Source organism: Scyliorhinus canicula, chromosome 10, assembly GCF_902713615.1.
Source record: "Scyliorhinus canicula chromosome 10, sScyCan1.1, whole genome shotgun sequence".
Taxonomy (NCBI): Eukaryota; Metazoa; Chordata; class Chondrichthyes; order Carcharhiniformes; family Scyliorhinidae; genus Scyliorhinus; species Scyliorhinus canicula.
In genome coordinates, this window is record NC_052155.1 from 51,679,512 (window position 1) to 51,697,639 (window position 18,128).

An 18,128-nucleotide genomic window follows, 5' to 3' on the forward strand; every position below is an offset into this window, starting at 1 on the left:
CCTCAATCATGTCGCCCCTCAGTCTTCTCTGCTCCAGCAAACAACTCAAGCCTATCCAATCTCTTTTTACAACTGAAATATTCCATCCCAGGCAACATCCTGGTGAATCCTCTCTGCACCCGCTGCAGTTCAATTACATCCTTCCTATAATGTGGCGACCAGAATTGCTCACAGTACAACAGATGTGGCCTCACCAAAGTTCTATACAGCTCCATCATGGCCTCCCTGCTTTTGTAATCTGTGCCCGATTGATAAAAGCAAGTGTCTCATGTGCCATTTTCACCATCCTACTGACCTGCCCTTCTGCCTTCAGAGGTCTATGGACAAACACGCCAAGGTCCCTTTGTTCCTCAGAACTTCCCAGTGTCAGACCTTTCATAGTGTACTTCCTGTTAAATTACTCCTTCCAAAGTGTAGCACCTCACACTTTTCAGAGTTAAATTCCATCTGCCACTTATCCGCCCATTTAACCATCCTATCTATATAGTCCTGTAACCCAAGACACTTAACCCCACTGTTAACCACACAGCCAATCTTTGTGTCATCCACAAGCTTACTAATCCTACCCCCCATATAGTCACTTATAGTCATTTTGAAACTAGTCATTTATGTCATTTATATAAATGACAAACAATAGTGGGCCCAGCACAGATCCCTGTGATTTCTGCTGCTTTTACCAGCCAGGGCATTCCAATATCCCTTCTTTGCTCTCCTAATTCATTTCTTAATCTCCATCCTGCACTTTCTGTACCCCACTAATGTCTCTGCTGACTTGCTCACCTTATACTTGTTAAAAGCTTCTTTTTTCCTTCTCATTGTATCCTGAATGTCTCTGGTCAGCCTTGGTTCTCGGTGTTTGCTACACCTTCCTATTACCCTAGACGGAACATATTGGGCCTGTACATTTCATCTTTGAAAGCCCCCCACTGCTCTTCTGTAGGTTTCCCCACAGTTAGCTCTTTCCAGTCTACCTTAGCCGAATCCTGCCTTATTTTGTCAAAATCTCCTCTTCCCCAATTCAAAACCTATTTTTGCATCTTGTCTATTTCTTTGTCCATAACAAATTTAAATTGGTCACTATTACTAAATTGTTCCCTCACCAACACATCAACTACCTGTCCGGCTTCATTCCCCAGAATTAGGTCCAGCACTGCCCCATCCCTTGTTGGATCGTCGACATATTGAGCAGAAACATTCTCCTGTATACATTTTAAGTACTCCTTATTATTTTTACACCCCTCCACGAATTGTGCACATATTTGTTCCTCAAATTCCCACTGGCTCTCTGTGGGTCAATAATAAACACCTAGCAACGTAGCTGTACCTTTTTTATTCCTAAGCTCTACCTACAAAGCTTAATTTGATGCCCCCCTCCAAGATAACATCCCTCCTTACTGAGGTAACTGCCTCATTAACTAATAATGCAATGTCTCCCCCTTTTACACCCACCTCTGTCTTGCCTGAAGATTCTATATCCTAGGATGTTGAGCTGCCAATCCTGCCCCTCACTCAACCATGTCTCTGTGATAGCTATCATATCATAATTACACGTGTCAATCATCGCTCTTAACTCACCTGTTTTACCTTTAATACTCCTGCCATTGAAGTAGAGGCTTACTCCCTTGAAACTTACTACCGCTGTATTCCCTCTGACCTGATTGCTTTTCTATGTTATACTGTGTCCCTATTCTGCGATCAGTCTGCATCCCCCTCCCCTGCCAAATTAGTTTAAACTCTTCCCAACAGCACTAGCAAACCCGCCAGCAAGGATGGTAGTCCTGCTCTGGTTTAGATGTAGGCCGTCGGACTTGTTAGAGAGGTGCTGGCGGGTGGGGAAAGGAGCCAGAGGTCCCAAGGGTATAGAGCAGTAATGGGCACTGTGCGGCCCATCAGGGTACTGAGTGCGACCCACGAGGCATGCAGGGTTGCCAGATTCTGCTGGTTTTTATCCACTGAGTTTTCTTTCCGACCAGCATGACTAAAGTGATACACACTCAAAATCAGGGCACATGCGGTGAGGTGCATGCTGATTGCACACAACATTGACTGTGAGAGCCGTATACCCCCACTACATCCAATCAAAGAGCAAATAGGTTTGTTTTTACCATTTGAAATTGATGACTGAGCGGAAGGCGTCCAGATCAGGGGAGAGGAGCCAGGTTGGGTGGGGAGCCATAACCCAGCACACTTCTGAAAACTGTTAGAAAAGGTGTTAAAATGTATTTTAAGATTTTATAACCATTTTGAAAAGTGTCATAACAGTTTGAAAATATTAAAAATCATTTTTTAAGTTATCTGTCAATGTGCTGAAGGGTCAGCAATACACCACACTGAGGAAAGCCCTTGCTACTTGTTGCAATGCAACAGGCCTTGCTACAGGAACAGGAAGGTTTCGCTGGAGGTAATATGGGTTTTGTTTGGCAGTTAATAATAATCTTTATCGTTGACACAAGTAGGCTTACATCAACACTGCAATGAAGTTACTGTGAAAATCCCCTCGTCACACACTCTGGCGCCTGTTCGGGTACACAGAGGGAGAATTCAGAACGTCCAATTCACCTAACAGCACATTTTAGCAGCAAACACTTAGCAGGAAGTTAGCAGCAGACACAAAGGAAAATTCGGATCACTGGTGTTTGGGACTGGGCTAGCACATTGATGCGCCATCAATTGTACGCGAGACGAGTGCTTTACAAAAGTCAGGCTTTAATAGACTAGAACATAGCTCTGCGATCGTCTACAATGGAATGGACGATCGCCGGGCGTTTGTCCATTTATACCTCGTTAATGGAGGCGTGGTTAACTCAGCCTCTCAGCCAATCAGTCAAGAGGCACATGACCGACCAGGGCCAATGGTAAGCCGGTGTTCTGCCCCAATGGCAGACAGGTATGCAGATCATATCACCACACACATCTACCTCTCACACTCTTGAGTTTTGATGTTAAGGTCAGTCCCAGTTGATGGACGGAAGTCTTTATATTTTTGATCTGTTGCCTCTGGGTGTCCCTTGCAAAATCTGTTCAGAGCAGCCCTTCTTCAGTTCCTATTGGTTGTGGGCCTAGGGTGACTGATATGCCTTCAATTAGCACACGACGAGTGATGAATGTAACTGAGGTTTTAATACACTAAGCAGCAAGCCTCCTGCCTCTGGACCCGAACTGAGGCAGAGCGGAGACTAGCCACCTTTATACATGAGCCCGAAGGGAGCCACAGGTGGAACCAGCTGGGACAAGCCCAGGCATGTACAACACAACACAATGCAACACAGTGGTTTATCACAGTGACCAGGGGCTGGATTCTCCGACCCCCCACCGGGTCGGAGAATCGCCGGGGGCCGGCGTGAATCCCGCCCCCGTCGTTTCCCGAAGTCTCCAGCACCGGAGATTCGGCGGGGGCGGGAATCGCGCCGCGCCGGTCGGCGGGCTCCCCCCACCCGGCGATCCTCTGGCCCGCGATGGGCCGACGTCCCGCTGCTGTAATGCTGGTCCCGCCAGCATGAATCAAACCACCTTCCTTACCGGCGGGACTGGCGGCACGGGCAGGCTCCGGGGTCCTGGGGGGGGCGGGGGGGCGATCGGGCCCCGAGGGGGGTGCCCCCACGGTGGCCTGGTCCGAGATCCGGGCCCCCCGATCCGCGGGCGGGCCTGTGCCCTGGGGCACTCTTTTCCTTCCGCGTCGGCCATAGACTACGAGATGGCCGACGCGGAAGTGACCCCCTCCCCTGTGCATGTGTGAGGATGACATCAGCAGCCGCTGAAGCCCCCGCGCATGCGCAGACTTCCGCTGGCCGGTGAAGTCCCTTCGGCCCCAGCTGGCATGGCACCAAAGGCCTTCCATGCCGACCAGCGGGATGGGAACCACTCCGGCGTGGGCCTAGCCCCTCAAGGTGACGGCTTAGCCCCTAAAGGTGCAGAGGATTTCGCACCTTTGGGGCGGCCCGACGCCAGAGTGGTTCACGCCACTCTATCCCGTCGGAACCCCCCACCCCGCCGGGTAGGGGAGAATCTAGCCCCAGATTTTCAAAAATCAAAACTGGGAAGGTGGGTCTGTGAATTGATTGACATGTTGGACGACCAATGGCATGAGAATGGGGGCGGGGCCATTGAAGGTCAGAGATCATACGCTGACATCTACCAGGATATGTCCAGCGAAAGTTGGCAACCCGACCAAAACACCCGATTATTGATGGCAGCAATTACAAACCAGACAATTGTGTGTAACCTCATTTCTGCCTAATTTTCTTTGAAAAAGGCTGAATCAAGACTTGTACCAAGGGAAAAGATTACCACAGGATCACAGCCAGAATCTTCTATTCCACTCTAACTTGACTGTGCAGTGCACAATGAAAAGACTAATTTCCATTTAAAAGCAGGCAGGAAAGGAAATGATAATTCAGGTTGAAATGACTTTGCTCAGATACTGCTGTCAATCCTCTGTCATCACCCAGAGGCTGATTCTCTCCTGACTCCCAGGAGTTTATGGTGCTAATTAACCTCATGACTGCTTATAACCTACCCCAGTAACTCCTATAAATTAACCTCAGTGCCTCCTATAAATCAGCTTCTTACCCGCCCTTCCCCTCACTCCTCCATTCTTACCCCCTCCCCTTCCCCTCACAATCAAACCAATTTGAGCACATTGGCTGATCAAACCAGGCTCCCACAGAAAGCAGCCACCAACTCGGGTTCACTGAGTGATGCACCATCAATTGCACGCGAGGCGAGTGATTTACCAATGTCAGGCTTTAATTAACTAGAACACAGCCTGGCGATCGTCTACAGTGGAAAGGAACGATCGTCAGGCTTCTGAGCATTTATACCTCGTTGATAGAGGCGTGGTTAACTCAGCCTCTCGGCCAATCGGTCGAGAGGCACATGACCAACCAGGGCCAATGGTAAGCCGACGTTCTGGCCCAATGGCAGACGAGTATGCAGATCATATCATCACACTGAGCAATCGTCATACACTTCCAATATCACTGAGAGGGAGAGAGACTGCCTTCATCTGAAAAATGCCAATAAAACTGATGTACATCAATATATTTGATTTGTTTTCAGTGGATCCAGAGTAATGTGGGTGGCTGGGGAAGGCACGGGGTCTGCATCATAGTGGAGTGGCTGAAGGTGAGTGAGGGTGGGGCAGCTTTATAGAGCCTTTAGCCCCTAAACATCAGTCACAACAACAACCACGCACTCAGCACCCGAGAGACAGCTGAACAATCCCTCATCTCAGTTTCAATTGCTTATTTAAGGCTAATTATTTCAAAAAAAGGGGCAATTGCGCACTGGAGGCCCCCATAGGGTGGCCAGATGCCCCAGTTTTTCACTAAACATCCTGGAGTCGACAGATTGCTCAAATGTTTGGATTTTCATCCTCACAGAGTCCCCTCCCTTTTAACTCACCCCTCGAAGGAAAGGTTTCTTAATGTATTCCCGCAAGTTGAAGGGAATGCTACCAGGAAGCTCTTTCTCCCTCTGTATTTTCAATCCTCAGAGTGCAATGCAGCAGGAAAAGGGCTTTTTTTCGGATGGGGGCTTGGTTTTCTGATAGTAAATATCGAAGGGTGAGTTAAAAGGGAGGGGAGGCTGAAGATCCGAACATTTGAGCAATCTGGAGAAGATTGTCAGGACTCCAGGATGTTTAGTGAAAAACTGGGTCATCTGGCCACCCTGTGTGGACCTCCATTGAGCAATTGACCCTTTAAAAAAAATAATTAGCTTGAAATTGGCAATTTCACTAACAGCAGCCACAGGATGGTTAATGTGGGAGGTGAAAGGTGTTCCTTTATGTGGTTATTGTCAGCTGTGGTTCAGTTTGTACAAACATACAAATTCGGAGCAGGAGTAGGCCACTCGGTCCCTCGAGCCTGTTCTGCCATCAATGAGATCATGGTTAATCTGTTGTAACCTCAATCCCACATTCCTGCCTACCCCCGATAGCCAATCTGTTATTATTTTCAGGAATATTTGAAAAGGACTTTTAAGAATTTGCATCAATTGTAAAGGGATCAATTGTAATTTTCGTGGATAATAAGAAATACTGGTACATATCCTGGAAATCCTTTTCTTGGAAGCAGTACCAATAGGAAGGAAGTTAAGATACAAAAACCCATTGTGGCCAGACACAGAGAAGAAAGACAAATAAATTACTATTACAAAAAAAAGGACCGTTTCACCAGAGGGGAGAACAGAGAGGGCACATTTACAAGGAGTTCTGTGCAGGGCAGAAAGCTGAAGATAGAGTTAGAGCAGAGACTGGGAAGTGGATAATTCTATAGCTATGCTTCAGATTTGGCAGAGCTGACAAGACTGTTTGGCGAGGTGTATTAAAGGAACCAGATAAATGAGTCTCTGGGCAATTTGTGCCATCCAGACTATTTTGAACCACGGGAAGGAGGTTTTGCATGCGTCTGCTGTTTGGGTGATGGCTGTTTCTTGGGGACTCTAGGAGTAGCTCTACTGTTACAGGTGAGCCAAGGGCAAAATCCGTTGAGTGAAAAAGAGTGAGATCTAACATCCGGGAGGCCAAGTTGGAAAGGCTGTCAGATTGCACATGTCCACATTTGTGCAGGGAGCGATATGAACTCTTGTAATCTCGTGAGATATGCCATAATATCCACTCATGTATATCATGAGATGCAGACAGGCAGTGATTGGCTCACAGGATAACCAATGAACACACGACACAGAATAACCAATCACCAGACAGGACACCACCATTATAAAGCCCACAGGGCATTAAGGCTCTCTCTCTCTCACAGGACACAGCCAGGGAGATAGTCGCAGTGCACAGGCCAGTGAACATTATCACCATGTGATAGAGAGCTAGTCTGGTCAAGCCAGTAGGAGGTTGTCCGTTAGGTTAATAGCGTGTCAACCCACAGCAGATTATGTACAGCAATCAACAGGTTCAATAAAACGGTGTTGGGCCATCTCCTGTGTCGGAAGCCTGTTTCTCGTTTTACTGCATCCAGTTGCAGTCGATGTTAGACCAACACAGATAACACATCAAGATAGTCTTTTGTTGTATCTGCTATTCCACATGTAAGTTACAGTTTGTGCTAATAGTAATTTGCCAGTTAATTTGTGCTCAATTTATATGGTTTCTGATTCTTGTTAAAATAAAGGCTTCAAAGAGTGGAATTGCTTCATTTTTGGGGTCATTCAGTAAATGTGGTTATTTTGGTTTACAAATCCCCCACAAGGATTGTAACATACTCCAGGGCTTGGGCACAAAAATAAAGTTTATACTTCAGCGAAGTATGAAAGAAATGTCGCATTGTCAGGGGTACTGTCCTTTTGATGAGAATTTAAATCAAGTTCTCACCTCCCTGCTTGGGTGAAGGTGAAAGATCCCCCAGCGCTATTTTATAGGTGACTTATTCCTGGTGTCCTGGCCAATATTTATCACTCAGTCAACATCGTAAAAAAAAGAATATCTGGTCATTATCACATTGCTGTTTGTGGAAATTTGCTGTGCAAATATTGGCTGCTGCATTTCCTACATTACGAGAGTGTCTGTACTTCCAAAGTATTTAATTAGCTGCGCAATGCTTTGAGTCTTCTGGCACTTGTGAAAAGCAGTATATAAATGCTTCTTTTCCTTCTGGGCTGTAACCCACCTCTCTCCATTTTAAACAGCTCAAACAGCCTCTCTTTTAACCATCGAAAATGCAAAGAATGTGCTGTCAGCATCTGCAAAGTGAATCTTGGCAACTCTAAAAATTGTCAGCCACCGGGACAATTCTTGGGACCCCCAGGTCCAAGGTGGACCGACCGACAGTGGCAGTGGCTGCCTACCCATTCACTGTCCAGTTAAAGCAAAAATACCGGACATTGTGGCCCACTCTAATGGAGGCCAACAACCCCTTGCTGTGGGACCAGTAAGGGATGCTGCTCCGAGGCAGACTAATGGGAGTGGCAGAGGGGCACTGTAGCTGTCCTTGGTGCCTGTGGAACAGTTGAAAAGTGTAATGCATATAGTCATTAACTCCACTATCAAAACTCTATGGCAAAGTTGACACATGCGCAGACAGTGGCCTCACCAATATTTGAAAAATTATTCTTTCGTGGGATGTGGGCATGACTGGCAACGCCTACCTTTTGTTGCCCATCTCTAATTGCCCTTGAACTGAGTTGCTTGCTAGGCCATTTCAGGTGGCAGTTAAGAGTCAGCTAGATTGCTGTGGATCTGGAGTCACAATATAGGCCAGACCAGGTAAGGACGGCAGACTTCCTCCCCTAAAGGCCATTAGTGAACCAGATGGGTTTTTACAACAATTGGTGGATGCTGCCACTGAGCTGCTTCACAACAGTTACATGGCTCTAACTTCCCACTGTCAGGCCCCTCCTCTCACCTCTTGGCCAGCACAGCGAGGGGCCAGTGTACCGTTCACAAGAGCTCATGGCACTCAGTTCAATCTCTCCAATTGACATTTAAATTATCTTAGTTGTCTCCCTACCACTGCCAGTCAGGCAGCTGCTTCTGGTTATAACGTGCTGGAGATCTGACCTGATGTACACCTTCCCAAACATATTCCCAGCCCCCGCCTCTAAAGCCGCTGCCGTGAGGCTATTAAAGAAGTTTGAGCGGCTGCAGGAAAAAGCAAAGCAGGTAAATCCTAGAGAAGGGTTCTGGATTGATTTGGATTTGTTTGATTGGATTGGATTTGTTTATTGTCACGTGTACCGAGGTACAGTGAAAAGTATTTGGCTGCGAGCAGCTCAAACAGATAATGTAGCACATGAAAATAAAATAACATACATAATAGGGCAACACAATGTAAATACCGAGATACCGACATCGGGTGAAGCATACAGGAGTGTAGTATTAATCAGGTCAGTCCATAAGGGGGTCGTTTAGGGGTCTGGTAACAGAGGGGAAGAAGCTGTTTTTGAATCTGTTCGTGCGTGTTCTCAGACTTTTGTATCTCCTGCCTTTTATGGAAGATTGGCAGGAAGAATGGAGATTCCAGGGTGGTGGATGGATTCCCGGCTGATTATCAGTCCATTGAACCACATCATGAATGTTCCTTCAATGACCAATGAGTCCTGGCGTGGGATTGAACCTGGAGCTACTGGTCCAGGTGTCGGGGGAAGCCACCCACCGCACCACAGAACTTCCTCTATTGTCTAATAGGACCCTGATTTGTAATAATAATAATCTTTATTATTGTCACAGGTAGGCTTACATTAACACTGCAATGAAGTCACTGAAATTGAAATCCCCTAGTCGCCACACTCCAGCGCCTGTTCGGGTCCACAGAGGGAGAATTCAGAATGTCCAATTCACCTAGCAGCACGTCTTTCGGGATTTGTGGGAGGAAACCGGAGCACCCGGAGGAAACCCACGCACACACGGGGAGAACGTGCAGACTCCACAAACTAACGAGGCTTCGACCTTGTTTTTGGGAATGCTGCAGCCTCCGAACCCATGGTGAACGATAAACTGGTGGCCCGTGCGGTTACAACTGGAATAGGATGGTAAGGCACGGTGTTCCATTTTGAAGCCCCACCCATCTGCTTTGATTCCCAGCGTTGGGTTAAATATCAAACCCCGTATCTCGGACCTGTATTCAAGCTGTGAATACCAGGTAATAGAAATTTCGAAACAGTGATGTATAAATTTTCATCGGCGAAGGGCGTTAAGTGGATTTGAGATACAGATCAGCCATGACGCGACTGCATTCTGGAACCAGCCCAAAGGCTGAATGACTGACTTCTGTTCCTATGTTCTTAGAGCCGGAGATGCAATGACCTCTAACAGCAGCAGATGGCAGCATCACCCTTGATGTCTATTCATTATTCCCAAGTTCCTGTCCCTGGCTCCATTTCCCAGGGGCCGGACCCCCTGGTTAGGGTGGACAACAGCAGGAAGACAATTCACACAAGAGATAGCAGCAGTATGGCCTTTCAAGCCTGCTCTGCCACCCAATAGGACCATGGCTGATCATCCACTTCAATGCCTTTTTAACCACACTATCCCATATCCCTTTATGTCATTGGTATTTAGAAATCTGTCAACACCTGCTTTAAACATACTCAACCACTGAGCTTGCACAGCCCTCTGGGGTAGAGAATTCCAAAGGTTCACAACCCCCCCGTGCAAGAAGATTTCTCCTCATCTCGGTTCTCAGTGACATCTCTCTTATTTTGAAATGGTGCCCCTGGTCCTAGACTCCCCAACCCTGGGAAACATCTTACCTCCATCTATCCTGTCTATTCCTTTAAGTATTGTGTAGGTTTCAATGAGATCGCCTCTCATTCTTCGAAACGCGAGAGCATACAGGCCCAATCTCTCTTCCTAAGACAGTCCCGCCATCCCCGGAACCAATCTGTTGAACCTTTGTTGCACTCCCTCTATGGCAATAATATCCTCCCCAAGGTAAGGAGACCAAAACTGCTCGCAGCACTCCAGATGTGGTCCAACCAAGGTTCTATACAGTTGAAGCAAGACTTCACTACTCCTGTGTTCAAACCCTCTTGCGATAAAGGCCAAATCACCATTAACCATCCAAATCTCCTTCTGCACCTGCAAGTTAGTCTCCTGTGACTTATTGATGAGGACATCCAGGTCCTTTAGTATATCTACACTTTATAATCTAGGAATCTACTCTTTCTAATTTAGAATCCTCAACCAGCCGAGACGACCTCTCAGTATCGATCCTGCCAAGATCATTCAGAATTATGCCTGTTTCAATGAGATTAACTCATATTCTGCTAAACTCGAGACTATAGATCCAATTTGCGCAGTCCTCTTCTCGGGAATCAATCCAGTGAACCTTCGCTGTGACACCTCTTGTGGTGAATGAGATTCACACGGTATTATAGTTACCAATGTCACTCTGTTCTAAGTATATATATGTATTAATATTGTAAGTACAGTTGCACTACCTGACCACCAGGGGGAGTAGCACTGGGAGTACTCGCGAGTTTGTACTGGGCTCCTCCCTTGGCTCCGCCCAGAACTCCTCCCCTGGAGCTGCTGTATAAAGATCCGTGCCACAGAGTCAGCCAGCCAATTCACCGAAAGTTCAACGGCTAACAGGCTGGCTCTGTTGTAAGTATATTAAAACCGCTATTCTAATCCTACAAGCAGGTGTCCGTAGAATTGTTGGTTCCAACACCTCTAAAACAAGTATATCCTTCCTTAAAGATGGAGACCAAAACTGTGCCCAGTTTTGCATATGTGGTCCCACCAAAGCCCTATACACCTGTAGCAAGACTTCTTTATTCCAATCCCTGAGCAATAAATGCCAACATACCATTTGCCTTCCTGTCTGCTTGCAGCACTAGCATGCTAACTTTCTGGATTCCTTGTACAGGCAAATCCAGGACTCTCTGAACATCAACGTTTACAAGTTTCACAACTTTAAAAAAAAATCTGCTTTTCTAATTTTACAATTAAAGTGAATAACCCGACACTTTCTACTCCGTCTGCTGTCTTGTTGTCCATTCACCTGTCTATATCTCTTTGCAGCACCTCTAAGGGCTGCACAATAGCACAGTGGTTAGCACTATTGCTTCACAGCGCCAGGGTCCCAGGTTTGATTCCCGGCTTGGGTCACTGTCTATGCAGAGTCTGCACGTTCTCCCCGTGTCTGCGTGGGTTACCTCCGGGTACTCCGGTTTTCTCCCATAGTCCAAAGATGTGCAGGTTAGGTGGATTGGCCATGCTAAATTGCCCTTAGTGTCCAAAAAGGTTAGGTGGGGGTTACTGGGTTACGGGGAGAGGGTGGAGGTGTGGTCTTAAGTAGGGTGCTCTTTCCAAGGGCCTGTGCAGACTCAATGGGTCGAATGGCCTCCTTCCGCACTGTAAATTCTATGATCTCTCACATCTTAGTTTCCACTCAGTTTTGTACCATCAGACACATTACTGCCTGTCCGTTCGTCTAACTCATTAATATAGATTATAAATAGTTGAGACCCAATGGGGTGAATTCTCCGTCTCCCCAGCCACTTGTTCCTCAGTGGTGCGCCATTGTCAGCAGCAGGATTCTTTGATTCCCGCTGCCAGCCAATGGGATTTCACATTTTGGTCACCCCATGGCGCCAGAAACCCGGGAGAGGGGGTTCGCTGCCGATGAAACGGAGGATCATACCAGCGGAGAATTCACCCCAATATTTATCCGTGCAGCATTCCACAAGTCATGCCCTGCCAACTTGGAAATTTATCCCTACTCTTTGTTTCCTGACATTAACCAATTATCTATCCATGCTAATTTAGGCTGGTTTAGCTCACTCGGCTAAATCGCTGGCTTTTAAAGCAGACCAAGCAGGCCAGCAGCACGGTTCGATTCCCGTACCAGCCTCCCCGGACAGGCGCCGGAATGTGGCGACTAGGGGCTTTTCACAGTAACTTCATTGAAGCCTACTCGTGACAATAAGCGATTTTCATTTCATTTCATTTCATTGTCCCAACACACCATGAAACCTTATTTGGCTATGAACCTTATCAAATGCTTTTTGGAAATCCAGTCACACTATAGCTACTGATTTCCCTTTATCTACCTTCAAGTTAAATCCTCAAAAACTTTGTCAAACACTATTTTCATGTTGTAACACCATACTGATTTTCTCTGATCATACTATGATTTTCTCAGTACATTCTTAAGACTTGTTTAATAATAGATTCTCGCACTATCTCAATGATTGTGTAAGGCCACCTTGTAAATAGTTCTCTGTTTTCTCTCTCCCTCCTTTCTTGAATAGCGGTGTTATATTTGTGAACTTCTAATCTGCTGGAACTGTTCCAGAATCCAAGGAATTTGGGAAAATCATAGCTAGCACATCCACTATCTCTGCAACCATCTCTGTTAGAATGCTTGGGCATCAGCTCCTGGATTTTAGACCCTTAAGTCGCTCCAGTACTTTTTCTCCGATTATATTAATTTCCTTATGTGGTGAATGTGATTCACACCGGATTATAATCTGTATATACATGTGCCTATACTGTAAGTGCAGTTGCACTACCTGACCACCAGGGGGAGTAGCTCTGGGAATGCTCGAGAATTGTACTGGGCTTCTCCCTTGGTCCGCCCAGGACTCCTCCCCCCTGGAGCTGCTGTATAAAGATCAGTGCCACATGGTCAGCCGGCCTGTTCACCGAAAGTTCAATGGCTAACCGGCTGGCTCTGTTGTGAGTATATTAAAACCGCTATTCTAATCCTACAAGCACGTGTCCGTAGAATTGTTGGTTCCAACACCTTAGTTTCCCCACACTTTTTAACCCCTAGGTTACCTTCTACTTCTGATATGCAACTTGTGTCTTCTACTCTGAAGAGACACAAAGCAGTTGTTCAATGTGTCAGCCATTTCCTCATTCCCCATGATTATTTCCCACGTCGCTGCTTCCAAGACCAACATTTGCTTTAGCTATTCTCTTCCTTTTTATATACTTGTATAATTAAGACTCATCAACCACCAATTATTAGCAATGGTCCAGTGTAAATTAATTCTATTGGAGTGAGATATGACCCCAAAGAGTTGGAGGCAGCTATGACCCCTGCTGTGCCTGCAGCACATGGAGAGTGAGAGTTCAGAGCACCGTAGCAATTAGACTTAACGTTAAGATGGAAATCGATATGCCTGAGGCCCTCCACCGGCAGAGATTTTTAATTTCCTTCCATTCTGCCGTAAGGAATAGTGCTGGTAGTGAGGAAGTGTTGGTCATTGCCTCCAGCAGTTTCACTCCTCCACTTTGTCCATTCCTGTATCCCACGTACACCAGCAGCACTCTCTCTGCTGGCCTTGAAATCTCACCCTCCCGTCTCCACAACCTGCTTGCAGTCCTTAATCGCACAGTGGCGTCGGAGGTGGACTCTGAACCGGGCACCCCCTGTGAAATTACCCCAGAAGGTGCACTTCTGCTGTGAACAAGACCCAAAAATGGTCCCGTCTCCCGAAAATCTTCAGAGTCTGAGAGATTCGGACCATGATCCAAGGCTCAACATCCCCCCACCCCGTCCTCTTCTAAATAACTCTTAGCTTGTTTCCCCATTGGACCAACCTATAGTAAGCATTTGCCATAAAGAGAATCACATTGGTTGACTTTGCAGCCTTTGGGACAGGAGAATACAGCAACTAAATCCTATCCTCATGCATTCCAGCTCGTGTTACAGTGTTGAAGCAGGATTGGGCAGCATGATCTGTAATTCCCACAGTCTGCCCCTTTCCGGGGCAAACCAAGTCCCACTCTTGTGCCCTACTGTGACTCAGCTGAAATCGACTGAGAATCTACACCGGCATCTTTTGGTCTGTATGTGGCTCAGCACCGCGACTTGTACCATAATCACCTCCCGAGTCTCTGACTGGAGATGGATTGTCCCTATGGAATTTCCGACGCTGGGATTACTGACCTGTCCAATAGTTCAAAGGATGAGGGTTCCACGAAACACATCCATATCCTTGTTTCATTTTCGTCATGATGGGCGCAAGTGAGCGATTAAAGGTGTCAACTCCACTCCCACGAGCCACCGCCAGAACAGCTGTGCTCTGGTGCTGATATAAAAGGAATTAAGGATTTCTTGACAATAATTTTGTGCCAACGGCCATTCCTTCATCAACGCCCGCATTCCTTCTCCCCTAGCAGATACCGACTAGAGGGCCTGACTCTGTCCCTCTAACCACCGCTATATAACGTACAGGAGTGGCCCTGAGTATCCAGGCTATCACTTTGGTTTGAGTCACTAAGGAATCATATTCATATTCCAACATGAGTAACAGCGCTTTTAAAAACATTGTTCTCTGCATGTGGACAACACTAGCAAGTTTATTATCTAGCGCAAGTTAACCTGGCTATGGGCCTCCTCAGCAAGTCTTATACCCCTTGCTCGGCCATGTCAGGAAGCGTTAAGGGTCAAATGTGGGCCAGAGCAAGTTGCCTTAATTGAAGGATATCAGAAAGAGGGAAATAAAAGGAAATGTTTGCATTTATATAGCACCTTTCGCCTGCATATCCTAAAGGCACTGTACTGCCTATGAAGTACTTGGAAGTGCAGTCACAGTTGTAATGCCAAGCTGCAGAAATCAAGCTCCCACAACTGCAATGTAATAATGGCCTGTTTAATGATTTTGCTTGTAGGATAAATACTGACCATGATACCGGGAGAACTCTTCTGCTCATCTTTAGTTTTCAAAATTAAGGCGTGAGATCTATTGCTTCCACCTGAGGAGACTTACAAGGCCTCGGTATAACATCTCATCCAAAAGGCAGCATCGCCAACAGTGCAACACTCCCTCAGCACTGCAGGGTCAGTCTAGATTCTGTGCTCAAGTCACTGAGGTGGACTCATTGAACCTACAACATTCTGACTTCGAGGTGACAGTACTCCCGGTGAGACACCGCTGACCTATCTCACAACATATAGCCATCATCCTGAGCCAATCCTGGAATCTCCAAACCTGCATCATCACCAAAAGGATTGCAGTTGGAAGAAGACAATTCATTTCCACCACCTCAGGACAAAGTGCAGATTGGCAATAAATGTGGCCTTGCCATGTCCAAAGTTGTTTTTTTTTTTAAAAAGCTCAGTCTCCAGGAGACATTAGATGAAAATTAGGAGCAGGAAGGAAATTAAAAAATGAAAATTGCTTATTGTCACGAGTAGGCTTCAATGAAGTTACTGTGAAAAGCCCCTAGTCGCCACATTCCGGCGCCTGTTCGGGGAGGCTGGTACGGGAATCGAACCGTGCTGCTGGCCTGCCTTGATCTGCTTTCAAAGCCAGCGATTTAGCCCAGTGTGCTAAACAGCCCCGAATGAAAATCGCTTATTGTCACGAGTAGGCTTCAATGAAGTTACTATGAAAAGCCCCTAGTCGCCCATTCCGGCGCCTGTCCAGGGAGGCTGGTACGGGAATCGAACCGTGCTGCTGGCCTGCTTGGTCTGCTTGAAAAGCCAGCGATTTAGCCCAGTGAGCTAAACCAGCCCATTACAAATGAAATGAAAATTGCTTATTGTCACAAGTAGGCTTCAATTAAGTTACTGTGAAAAGCCCCTAGTCGCCACATTCCAGCGCCTGTTCGGGGAGGCTGGGACGGGAATCGAACCGTGCTGCTGGCCTGCTTGGTCTGCTTTAAAAGCCAGTGATTTAGCCCAGTGAGCTAAACCAGCCCCTAAGGAAGACACACATGGATTGATTTTTTTTTTAATGTTAAAATTAAGCTCCTGTCAGTTTAGCTGCTTCTTGAAGTTGGATTGTAATGCCAGAAGGAGGAGAATAAATTGGCCCGAATGTTTACCTCACCTGAACTGATTTTGCATATCTGCAAAGGATACAATTTTCCCCGTGCATGAGTGACGAGGAAGGGTGCGTACAATGGAGGACAGCATGCCATCCCAGGATGCAGTTCCCCTATGGACAATAAAGATATTACATCAGATCGGAGCTGCGGTCTACAGACAATCCAAACTGTTAGGAACCAAGTCCTAACTCTTAGAAAGGAGGAAGAAGAAAGTCCATTCAGTTAATTGATCTTTATTCAGTATCCCAAACTGGCCCATCTTTGGGGTTGGGATGGCCGGCATGTTCTTAATTTAACATCTCATTTGAAAGACAATGCCTCTGCCAGTGAAACACTCCCTAAACCTAAAGCTGACACTTTGGGGGCTTTTGACTTGGGACTCTTTAGCTTCCTGCTTTCATACACGTCAGACAAGGGGCCAATGAAGTAATCAAATGGAATGCGCACAACCCATTTAATAGCTGTTGCACTGTTTGGCAAATCTAAGTCCACACTCACAATGACACAGGGCAGGATGTTGTCTTTATCAGGAAATGGCCAGTGGCTCAATTAAATGACCACTGGCTCTGTGGTAATATTTCCCCCTCTGAAATAGAAGGGTTGGTATGTGGGGCTGACAGCAGAAAGCCCAGCAGCTGCACTCGTGTTCAATGGAAGTAGCTACCCTCCCCCACATTACAAAGGTGGGACTCTTCCGTCTTGCTTACGACCAACCTAGGCAAAGGGTCTCTCAAGATAAAAACCACCTCAGCTACTATTATCTCGAATGTGACTCAAGAATGGGCTGCTTGAAGGAGCATCCTTCTTTATCTAACCCATGCTGTATCCTTTCTGGGAATATTAGATGGGACAGTGGCGAGGGATATTTAGTCTGTATCTAATACATGCTCGGCATCCCATGGAAGCATTGGCTGCTGATACTGAGCTCAAAATTCACACCAGTCCTTAGATTGACGCAGATTTCAAACTCACCACAGCCCAGTTCAAACTTCCAATGGGGCTCCCTCCAGCTAAACAGATAGTCACTTTCCCCATTAAACTCACTGCAGCCAGGTCTGCCTCCTACCTCTTGTTCACCTGGCTTGTGTAGAGGAACTTGGTAGTAGGCACTGGACAAACAGATCTCAACAGCTCCCAAGGCTCCAAACCAATGCTGACACCACTTCAAACAAAAAAAAACACACACACTTAGACAATGGAACAAATCAACTTATGATGCAAACACCATGCTGTAATAAAAGCCCAAACCATGAACATTGTCAAGCTGTTTTAACATTATGGGCGTTACAGCCAAGTCCAGTGCTGCCACCGTCTAAAGGCTTCCCAGCAAGGGTGACTAAATGGGTGACTAGTGAGGAAGGATATTAGCTCCGACAATGTGGAATCTGTATGGTTAGAGCTTAGAAACACCAAAGGGCAGAAACCGTTATTTGGGGCTGTATATAGACCCCCCAACTATAGTGGTGATGTTGGGAATGACATTAAACAGGAAATTAGAGATGCATGATGAAGTAGCTAGCCCCTTGCCCTTTAAGGGACAGTCTCTGAGGGAAGAGTCCTGTGACCCGCTAGTCTAATCAGGGACAGGAGTTGGGACTTCAGTGGAACATGTTGGGGCTTGTCCTGGCAGTTGGACCCGAGAGCTGAGTGTGGAATGACCGTTTTAAACATATTATAAATGATGCTTTATAGTTGTAATAAATCATTGTGTTTCATTAGCTAACCGGTGGTGCCAATTCCTGAAGTTATTACATTGGCGACGAGGTAAAGACCAACAACTCCGACTGCAAGAATTTGTGGGAAAATGTCCAATTGTGAAGAGTTGCAGAACAAGTCCAGGCAAGTCCAGTTTGCAAGGAAGAGAACAGCTGGAATGCTTCTTTTC

General features: G+C 46.5%; 1 protein-coding gene across 2 annotated transcripts in view; it reads right to left on the bottom strand.

The window, feature by feature from the left end:
• LOC119972362 (tubulin delta chain-like) overlaps positions 1-18,128 on the bottom strand; it is a 138,817-nt gene that overhangs the window by 5,319 nt on the left and 115,370 nt on the right. Inside the window, exons 8-11 of one of the 2 annotated variants that reach the window (XM_038808920.1) lie at positions 17,310-17,405; positions 16,278-16,353; positions 14,358-14,499; positions 2,106-2,197 (exon numbers count right to left, since the gene is read on the bottom strand). In XM_038808920.1, coding sequence (XP_038664848.1) covers positions 2,142-2,197; positions 14,358-14,499; positions 16,278-16,353; positions 17,310-17,405 — 370 coding nt within the window. In that variant the 3' untranslated portion in view covers positions 2,106-2,141. The remainder of the gene's footprint in view (positions 1-2,105; positions 2,198-14,357; positions 14,500-16,277; positions 16,354-17,309; positions 17,406-18,128) is intronic. The other variant, XM_038808919.1, reaches the window with a different exon arrangement.